Raw genomic sequence first — 11,568 nt, 5'->3', positions numbered from 1 at the left:
CCGTAATTTTTATATGAATATATGTGAATTATTAGTAAATAAATAATTCTTTTATGATAAATAGCTTGAGGTCATTGATATACATGATAATAAGTTAATTGAGATGATATAAGAGTTTGGGTGTAGAGTGTTGTGCGTTGAACCCCGTAATTTTTATATAAATATTTTATATATGTGAATTATTAGTAAATAAATAATTCTTTTATGATAAATAGCTTGAGGTCATTGATATACATGATAATAAGTTAATTGAGATGATATGAGAGTTTGGGTGTAGAGTGTTGTGCGTTGGTTTTGCAAATTAGCAAAACATGCACAAAAACTAAATTTTTCCAGATTAGTCGACACATCAGTCGACTGATGTACATGATAACAAGTTATTTGAGATGATATGAGAGTATGGGTGTAGAGTTTTGTGCGTTGGTTTTGCAAATTAGCAAAACATGCACAAAAACTAAATTTTTCCAGATTAGTCGACACATCAGTCGACTGACTGCATCGGTCGACACATCAGTCGACTGATATGCTGATTTCCAGTTTTTTAGGTTTTGGGTCTGTTTTGTTTTGGTTCGGGTTTGGGTCGGGTTTAGCTGTTCACATATATTCTTTTTCACCCGAATTCACCCCTCTCATCTTCAGAACTGAGAAAACCCTAGCCCCCTCTCCCCTATCTTAAACCCTAATTTTGTTCTTGGTGATTTGGGGGAGAACTTGGAGGATTTTCGTCGAAATCTTCACATTGCAGCAAAGGGGATCCACTCTCTCTCAGATCCAGGAGTTGTTCATCACCCAGAGGCGAGTAACATCTCGCCCAACTCTGTCCCTTTTGTTTTACACGAATTTATTGAGTTTAATGAGTTTTGATTTAGCCAAAAACGTATTTTTAGTACAAAGAATGAATCTTTATGGTATATGAGGTGAGGTATTGAGCATCTCAGTTTATAAAAAGACCAACAATGTTTTATTAATTGGATCTAGATCTGAAAAACGTTTGACAAGAGTTATTTCATGATTTATTGATTTCAAAAAGTATTAAACATGTTTTTATGTGTTTAAGGTTTTTGATAAATATTTACATTGATAAATGTTTCTATGTGATCTTTCATTCCAGTTTAGTGCAAATATGTTGATATCAGTATTTTTCATGCTTGGGATTGATGGAGATGAGTTTGGATCAAAATTTTGGGTGAAAAATAGCCTGTGCAGAGTTTCTGCAGTCAATCGGTCGACTGATCAGTCGACCGACGGGCTAAAATTGACTGATCAGTCGACCGACGGGCAAATTTTCAGTCATCAGTCGACTGATCAGTCGCCTGACGGGCTGATTTTGTTTTCTCATCTTTCTAGTCGACTGGTCAGTCGACTGGTGAGCTGAGGTTGTGCTGTCTGAGCCTTATCAGTCGACATAGGAGTCGACCGACGTCATCAGTCGACACATCAGTCGACTGATGAGCTGTTTTACAGATTGTTGATCTGTTTGAGTTGCTTTTTGGGGTCGCCTCGATAACCTGACCCTAGTTTACCATGTTAATGATTTGTCTGTACATGTGGGTTGACTTTTGACACAAGTTAGACATATACACCGAGATGCGGGCGAGTTTAGATTATGTATACCTGTCCTCATATACTTTTCACAGTTACACAGTCCTCGTGTTGGACTATAATCCATAGAAGTCCTCGTGTTGGACTATAATCCATTTTTGTCCTCGTGTTGGACACTTGCCACTTATTCCATGTGTTTGGAAAACCACAGTATCTAGTTCCTGTATCGGACATATTTCTTAACCTTGTATATGACTTTCTCCCAGGAGTTTATGACATGACACTTATGTAGATTATAACATGACATACATGTAAGTTATAACATGATACTCATGTAAGCTATGACATGGCACTGTATTTATGCCCTGAGATTTGTTGTATTACTTTTATTATTGTTTCTTGTACTAGAACCTCGGGTTTAGTGTTTAGGGATTTATAATTTGAGATACAAGGTATATACATGAGGGTTTTCTTGTTTGGATTATTTCGCTCGACGTACCTATGCTCGTGTTGTAAATTTCTAAATACTAAGATCCTCTTTAGTAAGATCAATGATTTTAGATCTATTATGTATTATCTATATTTTCTTATACAATGAGCCCTGTTCCCTTGGGGTTGGTTGTGATGTTGCTCGCTAGCGCTTGACGCTCGTTGTCCCTCCCCCTTTCAGGTAACGAGCCAGGAGCCCGGAGAGTCGCAGGTTGATGGCGACATACTTTAGTGTTTAGCTATCTATTTTAGCTAGGATTTATTTTGGAGCTCCACTGTAGATTTGTTTGACATTTGAGGACTATTCTCTAGATGTTGTAAAGGCTGTATGCCTTATTTCCTTTACTCAGATATTTGTACTTGAGACTTGTTGAGTATTCCAGTTATCTATTCAGACATTGGCTATGTATTTCTGTATGTTGGATGATGAGATATCAATGTGATCACTATCACTTCATCAGTTATTTCTTGCATCAGTTATTTCCTGCACTATCTTTTACTTGCTTTTGTACCTACACCTATTGTTGACTCTGCTAGATAGATGTTAATTGTGATGGTGAAACATGTTATTGCACGGTGAGGTGCAAGGCAGGTTTGACATTCTTGGTTTTACCTTGGACTACAGCCTTGTGTGAACCCAGGGGCGTCACATCGGGTCTCAAGTTGAGGGCGAAGGGAAGCTCGGAGTTGGGCTGGTCGATGGGAACTTGAGCAGCAGCAAGTTCGGCGTGGGGAAGCTCGACAAAGAGAGGAAGAGGGAGGGTCTGGGGGATGAAGGCGGGGAGTGGAGGGAAGAGGAGGAGATGGAGGTGTTGAAGTCGGGCTCGCCGTGGACAGAAGGGGAATGAGGTTGCTGTCGTCAGAGCTCGGTGATGGTGAAGGAGGCAGCGGGACAAGGGAGAGTGGCGAGGTGGAGGGGCTGGCCTGAGACGTGACGATTAAGCCACCGCGTGCAACGCACGTGACGAGTTCTCACCGGAAAAGTGGTCGCCGACGAGAAAAAGGACCTAATTGGTAATTTTATTCAATTAAAATGTCTTAACACTGAATTTCCTAATTAAAATACCTTCTTGGCAAATTGGGTTAAAATAAAATACCAATATGAGTATTTAGCCAAAAAAATTCTGTAGTTAAAAACCAAAGTCTGTGGACCCCTTTGCAAATAGAAAAAGAATTAAACCTTATCTACAGACAGCGCACGTGCTCGAAACCGGCAAAATAAAAATTAGCTGTGTTCAGAGGAATCCGAGGGGAGAGAGAAGCGAGACGCCCTAGAATCCCACGCGATCTTGAAATCGAAACCGAAACCGAAACACGAAGAGAGAGAGAGAGAAGAGGCCTGAATCTGATCGGAAAAATAGTCCCACATCGGATAAACGAATAAATCAGTTCCGACCTCAATGATCAAAACCTAGAATCCCTCCATTTTTGGTAAAACTTCCGGAGGATGAAGGAGGTGGTCGTCCACGTGTACGACGTAACCAACAGCGAATCGCAAAAAACCAACAACACAATCCTCAGCATCAACAGGATCTTCAAGGACGGTATCGGAATCGGCGGGATCTTTCACAGCGCCATCCAGGTTCTTGTAATTTTTCAAAATTTTTTTTAAAGGGTTTTTTTTTCTCTTTTCCCTTTTCGATTGGATATTTTGATGCTTTAATTGCTATATTCGTACTTATTTTTGAGAATGTGCGTTGTTGTCATGTTGTGAGGGGACAATATGTTGTTAGATCTGAAGGGAACTTTAGAGATCTCTGTTCTCAGAAATGTATTTTAGACGATTTTAGGGCCACTGCGGTTTGCGTGCGAATAAATTCATTTGAAGCTTGAGGTTTGGGGCTGCGTGATGATTCAATTTGGGTTTGATTGGAGTGAGAATTAGATTACTGCTCTTCAAATTGGTTGAAGATTGCGTAGGTGATGCAAAGAACCAAAAAAAAAAAAAAAAGGAAAAGAATTTTAACACCAAGAAAAATGGGGAAAAGAAAAAATGGGAATGAAATGAAATAGGAAATGGTATTTATTCACATGAGGATGCTTAGCATCACAAGCTGGTGTGTAACTGGGTGTTACAGAACTTTGGGTTTGTTATACTTCTGTACACATGGTGGTGGAAGCGAGGAGGTGTTAACCTAAGTGGTTGCAGAGATGGGTTTTATTGATTTCGCATGTCTCTGGATTTGTGCGTTCGGCTGTAACCGATGCGATTTAGTGATGCAATTTAATAGATAAAGCGGTTTATTTGGAGGGAATATCCTTCTTTAGACCTGCGGCCTCGCAATTTTATTTTTCCATGCATGTCGTCGAGCTGCATTCATTCTGTGGACTGCGAAATGCTCTTTACTGTCCGCATTAATTTTCTTATTTGTATTACTCTTAAGAATAGGTCGTGGTCGCTTAACTTTTGACTTAGTACTTGCTTCTGACATCTGGTTTCAGTTACCTCTGCTAATTTCTTTTTTAATTTGGTAATGGTTGGGAAGAGGGGAGTCAACTTGATTTTCGTCAATTTGTTTTGGTTCTTGAAGGATTATGTCCCTGTTGGCAGGTCTATGGTACTGAAGAATGGTCTTTCGGGTTTTGTGAATATGGTAGTGGAGTCTTTAGCTGTCCTCCGACTAAAAATCCGATGTATACATTTCGTGAAACTATTGTCCTTGGGGAGACGGAGTTCACAAATGGAGGGGTGAACCAGATCTTGAGGGAACTCAGTAGAGAGTGGCCGGGAAGCTCGTATGATCTGCTTTCCAGAAACTGCAATCACTTTTGTGATGATTTTTGTGAAAAGCTTGGCGTACAGAAACTTCCAGGTGATGTGCTTTTCTCTAAACTTTTGGTATTGTAAATGTAATTGATTCCCTTAACCATATGGTTTCCTTGTTTATATGTGACCATGCACAACCTCTGCCAGCTATTAGAATTTGATTTGCCTTTCAAAATAATTGGTGTATGTTGCATATGAATGACAACGAGTTTCTGTTATGTGAGAATACCAATCAATTTTATTTGTGGGGGTGTGGTCATTTGGGTGTGGTTTGTGTGCGCTTGCGCGCTTGTGCATGTGTGGGTTTGTCTGCGTGGGTGATTCGGTCATTATTAAATTTGAAAATTTTCTTAGACTTGATCATGCGAGTTGCTATCATTGTCTCTGCTTTTCTGGGGTATCCTAGTGCTTTTGTTAGTTTGTTGTCTTCAGTTTTAGTGCAATGACACGGTTGGCTGAGTCGTTATCATATTGATGTTTTTGTATTTAGACTTCAATTCTTCTTGGTAAATGTGGTTTATTCCATGTACAAAGTTAGCTACATGCTACAAGACTGCAAACTTTTGGAAAATTGTTTTGTAAACCATGTTGCAAAAATTGGGTTCAATTTCATGAGAGGAACGCCATTTGATATACATTTTTAGCCCATTACCCACCATTTTAAGCTTCTGAAAAAGAAATAAAGGTTTTCTTACTCAATCAAGTGTTTCTTGTCAAATTATCTAATTTCCAACTCAATTACTTTCTTTTACAGCTTGGGTCAACCGTTTTGCAAATGCTGGCGATGCTGCCCTGGAAGTTGCAGAAACTACAGCCGTTAAGGTAAGGAAAACTTCCGTCTGTCCTTTCACAGGTTTGTTTATTCCTAGGATATTATAACTGTGAACCATAATGAACTTTTAGTAGCGTAAATTTATCAGTTAAAAAGAGAAGAAAGTAGTGTAAATGGATAGTTGTTTGCCTCTATATTAGTAGAGGGGATCAACAACTTATCACCATCATTATATACCTGAAAACTATTACAATTAAAACTATGTTAACTATAGCTATAGTATGCATGACACGTGACCCACTTCACTTTTCTCATCCTCGGGGGATCCATATGCACTTAAATTAATTCTGTTGGTTTTGGGAGTAGAGAACCAAACCTATAATAAAAAAACACAAACTGCACAAAAATCCGCTTATCGGTCGACTGACACAAGCTCATCAGTCGACCGATGTGAAGCCAAGAAGAACTACATGAGTTTCGGGTCGGTGACCAACAAGCTTGTCACGGTCGACCGAAAAGGTGCACGAGAACCCAGTAGAAAACAGAGTTCTGGCCGGTCGACCGAAGCAAACTATCCGTTGACTGATGGCGATCAACCGGTCGACTGATGCGATGCTATCGGTTGACCGAAGTCGGGTTTGGCAGTTTTCTGATTCGGGTTGGATTCTGTTTTTAGGCTGAGTATATATATGTTTCCTAAAACGTTTTTAGGGTAATTTGAGGACGTCTTTGAGAGGCTTTTGACGGCACTTTGAGATCAGAGATCTTAGAGAGAGAGAGAGTGCCCTATTGCGAGCATTCTTCTTCAATTAATCAAAGAATTTTTGGTGTGGCTCCCGAGGATGTAAGCACGTTTGCCGAACCTCGTTAAATCTGGTGTTTTCTTCTTTTGTTTGTTCTTTTCTGCAAGTTTTTCTTTTATTTGCTGTGATTTCTTGCTTGCCTATTTTTGACACAAGATCCGAAAGGACACGGGTTGTCGTGTGTTCAATCCCAACAACTGGTATTAGAGCTTTGTTCGGCAAAAGTTTGTGTTTTGAAAGAGATGGCAGAAGAAAACAAATCAAAGATCAAGAAGTTTGACGGATCAGACATCGCCTACTAGAAGTCACAGATGGATGACTATCTGTACCAGAAGGATCATTACCGTCCGTTGATGAAAAAAGCTAAAGGAAAGAACAAAGATGAATCAGACGAGGACTGAGAAATAGTGGATCAGAAGGCTCTAGGGCAGATTCGGTTATCACTCGTCAAATCAGTCACCCATAATATATTGAAGGAGAAGACGACGGTGGGGCTTATGGAAGCGCTCGCGAAGATGTACGAGTAACCGTCAGTCGCAAATAAGGTGCATCTCGTCAAGACATTTTTTAACCTCAAGATGGCAGAAGGATGCTTCTTCACAATGCATCTCAGCGAGTTCAACACGATCGTTGATCAACTTATCTCAGTCGACATCACGTTTGATGACGAAGTGCAGGTCCTATTGATTCTATCGCAGTTGCTGGATAGTTGGGCAGGTTGCGTGACCGCAATTAGCAACTTGACGGGGAAGAAGAAGTTAAAGCTAAGCGAGGTTGTTAGCATGATTCTATTCGAGGAGGTTAGAAAAAAATCGTCCGAATCAGAAGGTTCCGATTCAGCCCTAAATCTCGAGTAGAGAGGCCGAAGTCAAAAGAAAAATAATCAGAACATGAATCGGTCGAAGTCGAAGAAGAAGAGGTTGAACTCGAAGGTTAGGCCTATCAAAGGAAAGTATTGGAACTGCGGTCATGAGGGCCATATGTCTTCAGTCTGCAAAGCGTCAAAGAAGGATGCGAATGAGCAGGAGGTTCATATCGTGCTAGATGCCTTGATCCTTGCTATGGACCGCAACTCTGACTCATGGGTTATTGATTCTAGAGCCTCATTCCACGTCACTGCTAATAGAAAGCTTCTTTAGAATTATGTAGCAGGGGACTTTGGTCTTTGGTCTTTGGGAAAGTATACTTGGGGGACAACGAGCCTTGCAGTATTGTTGGAAGAGACGATGTGCAAATTCAGATGAATGGCTCTAAGTGGAATCTGAAGAACGTCAGACACGTACCGAAACTGAAGAGAAATCTTGTTTCGGTTGGCTAGCTTAGAGCGGAATGTTATGTTTCAACATTCACCGGGGATTCATGGAAGATATCCAACGGTACTATAGTGGTTGCTCGCGGTAACAAAACATGAACTCTCTACCTTACTAGTTACTTCACATGCGGGTGACACCCTCGCAGTTGCAGCTGGCAAAGAGAGTACAGATCTGTGGCACAATAGGTTGGGACACATAAGTGAGAAGGGTATGAAGATTCTACACTTACAGGAAAAGCTAATCAGCATCGATTTAGTTGAAGTTGGTGTTTGCGAGGATTGCATCTACGGGAAGCAGAAGAGTGTCAGCTTTCAGAAGAGTGGAAGACCACCTAAAGCTCAGAAGCTAGAGCTCGTCCATACAGATGTTTGTGGTCCAGCTAGTGTGTCTTCTCTTAGCGGTTCGACGTACTATGTCACTTTTATCGACGATCACTCGAGAAAGGTGTGATTATACTTCATGAAGCACAAGTCAGAGGTGTTCGGGATCTTCAAGAAGTGAAGAGTCATGGTAGAGAACGAGTCAGATCTGAAAGTGAAGTGTTTGAGATCGGACAATAGTGGATAATACGAGCTGGAGGAGTTCAAGAAGTTCTGTGGCCTGAACGTAATTCGTTTAGAGAGGACTACTTCAGGGACACCGTAACAGAATGACGTTGCAAAGAGGATGAACAAGATGTTGACATAGCGTGCGAGGAGCATGCGTTTACATACAGGTCTACCTAAGATGTTTTGGGCAGATACGGTGCATACAACAGCTTATTTGATTAATCATGGGCCATCAGTTCCATTACATTTTGGGATTTCAGAAGAGGTTTGGAGTGACAAGAAGGTTAATTTCTCACATTTACGAGTATTTGGTTGCGTGACATATGTTCATATCAGTGACCATGTCAGGGATAAGCTAGAAGCTAAGTCACAGAAGTGTACATTCATTGGATACAGCATTGATGAGTTCAGATATCGTCTTTAGGATGAGAAAAATAGGAAAATCATCAGGAGCAGAGATGTGATATTTAATGAAGAAGTGATGTACAAGGACATGAACAATGCCAAAGATAGTCAAAGCAGTGGGAGCAACACTAATGATGCAGGTGGATCCGAGTTTATGGATTTGGAGGAACTTTCAGATGGGGGAGACAATGTCAGTTCTGAGCGAAGAACGGAGGAGACTCTAGGTGCATAGACTACTAACCAGGACGTGGAGCTTAGGAGGTCATTCAGGGTGCCCAAATCGAATTTCAGATATCTCTCATCACTTGATTATTTACTTTTTGACAGATAGCGGTGAATCAGAGTGCTATGAGGAGGCTATGCAAGTTAGTGAATCTTAACAGTGGGAGCAGGCGATGCAAGAAGAAATGGATTCTCTCCATTCGAACGAGACATGAGAGTTAGTCCAGCTACCTACACAGAAGAAAGCCTTATATAACAAGTGGGTCTATTGAGTCAAGCAGGAGAGTGATGGAAGCAAGAGATACAAGGCCAGATTAGTTGTAAAAGAGTTCTAATAGCGGGAATGAGTGGACTATACAGAGATATTTCCCCCCGTTATGAAGCTTATAACCATCAGAGTAGTGTTGAGCTTAGTAGCTGTTGAAAATCTCTACATTGAGCAGTTGGATGTGAAGACTGACTTTCTTCATGATGATTTGGATGAAGAAATCTACATGAAGCAACCTGTTGGCTTTATAGAAGGAAATTAAGAGATGATGTGTAGGCTCAAGAAGAGCTTGTACGGTTTGAAACATGCTCCGAGACAGTGGTACAAGAAGTTCGATAACTTCATGCAGAGCAATGGCTATGGAAGATGCAATTCAGATCATTGTTCTTATTTCAAGAGGTTCGAGTCCAGCTATATCGTGTTATTATTGTATGTTAATGACATGTTAGTTGCAGGATCGTGTTTAGAGGAGATAAACAAATTAAAAAAGCAGTTGGCGAAGGAGTTTGCTACGAAGGATCTGGGTGCAGCGAAGCAAATTCTTGGGGTGCGAATCAGCCGAGATGAAGCTAAAGGGACGTTGTAGTTGAGTCAGGCTGAATACATCGAGAAGGTACTTCAGAGATTCAATATGGAGAATGCCAAGTCCGTTGGCACGCCCATTGGAAGTCAATTCAAATTATCCGAGGAGCAATCGTCTAAGACAGATGCAGAGAAGGAGCACATGAGCAGAGTGCCATATTCATCAGTCATTGATAGTCTTATGTACGTGATGGTTTGCACGAGGCCAGATATCGTCTATGCAGTGTGAGTTGTGAGTATGTTTGCAAGTAATCCAGGGAAGTAGCATTGAAAGACCGTGAAGTGGATATTGCGATACTTGAGAGGGGCTACAGATATGTCATTGTGTTTCAGGAGGAAGAAATTAGTACTGCATGGATACGTGGATACAGATTTCGCCAGTGATCTTGATACGAGGCGAAGTACCACAAGGTATGTTTATACCTTAGCGTCGACAGCAGTGAGCTGGGTCTCACGTTTGCAGAAGATAGTAATATTGTCCACGACTGAGGCAGAGTATGTCGTAGTGACTGAAGCCAGCAAGAAGATGATTTAGTTGACCGGGTGCCTGGAAGAATTGGGTTTGAAGCAGGGGAATGCCGTTACTTATTGTGATAGCCAGAGTGCTATACACCTTGCCAAAAATTTAGTATATCATACCAGAACGAAGCACATCGACGTACGTTACCATTTCATACTCTCCCTGATAGAGGACGACAAGTTACAGTTAGAGAAGATTTTAGGGAGTCAAAATCTTGCGGACATGTTGATGAACACAGTGACCATCGACAAACTGGAGTTGTGCGCAACATCAGTTGGCCTTCACACGTAGGAGACGAAGGCGGAGCCACACTAAGAGGATAGGCGGGATTGCCGATATGATATTGATTGAAGAATGAATTTTTTCCGGGTAGGAGAAGATGCTTGCGAAGATGGCGGGAGTTTGGAAGAGCTCGTTGATGGCGGTTTGATCTCCAAGTGAGAGATTGTTGGTTTCGGGAGTGGAGAACCAAACCTGGAATCGAAAAACACAAACTACACAAAAATTCGCTTATCGGTCAACCTCGACCGACACAAGCTCATCGGTCGACCGATGTGAAGCCAAGAAGAATTTTAGGAGTTTCATGTCGGTCGACCGACGAGCTTGTCACGGTCAACCGAAAATGTGCACGAGAACCCTGTAGAAAACAGAGTTCTGACCGGTCGACCGAAACAAACTATCGGTCGACCGATGTGATGCTATCGGTCGACCGATGTGATGCTATCGGCCGACCAAAGTCGGGTTTGGTAGTTTCCTGATTCGGGTTGGATTCTGTTTTTGGGCTGAGTATATATATGTTTCCTAAAACGTTTTTAGGGTAATTTGAGGACGTCTTTGAGAGGGTTTTGACGGCACTTTGAGATCAGAGATCTTAGAAAGAGAGTGCCCTATTGCGAGCATTGTAATCTTCTTCAATTAATCAAAGAATTTCTGGTGTGGCTTTCGAGGATGTAGTCACGTTTGCCGAACCTCGTTAAATCTGGTGTTTTTTTTTGTTCGTTTTCTTTTTTTGTTCGTTCTTTCCTGCAAGTTTTTCTTTTATTTGTTGTGATTTCTTGCTTGCCTATTTTTGACACAAGATCCAGAAGGGCACGGGTTGTTGTGTGTTCAAAACCCCAAAAAATTCTCTCACCCCCTCCCTCCTTGCCTCCCTCCCTCCCTCCCTTTTGTTAAACATAAGTAACACGCAAGAGGAACTCCGCCTTGCTCGATAGATGATAAGTCACTTTGCTGCTCTTCTGTTTTGGACTCTTGGGATAAGCGCTACGAGATTGGCCTTAAAAGGTCCTTTTTACTCCGGCACCATCTTTCGGGCTGGTTTCTCTCGTTACATATTG

General features: G+C 41.4%; 1 protein-coding gene across 1 annotated transcript in view; it reads left to right on the top strand.

The window, feature by feature from the left end:
- The window catches only part of LOC109851422, a 9,015-nt gene continuing 711 nt past the window's right edge, over positions 3,265 to 11,568 (top strand). The window contains exons 1-3 of the mRNA XM_020421547.1: positions 3,265 to 3,613; positions 4,583 to 4,844; positions 5,553 to 5,620. Coding sequence (XP_020277136.1) covers positions 3,479 to 3,613; positions 4,583 to 4,844; positions 5,553 to 5,620 — 465 coding nt within the window. The 5' untranslated portion in view covers positions 3,265 to 3,478. The remainder of the gene's footprint in view (positions 3,614 to 4,582; positions 4,845 to 5,552; positions 5,621 to 11,568) is intronic.

The sequence above is a fragment of the Asparagus officinalis genome, chromosome 8 (genome assembly GCF_001876935.1).
Source record: "Asparagus officinalis chromosome 8, Aspof.V1, whole genome shotgun sequence".
Lineage (NCBI taxonomy): Eukaryota > Viridiplantae > Streptophyta > Magnoliopsida > Asparagales > Asparagaceae > Asparagus > Asparagus officinalis.
The sequence above is the reverse complement of the archived record's forward strand: the minus strand, read 5'-3'. Positions and strand labels throughout refer to the sequence as shown.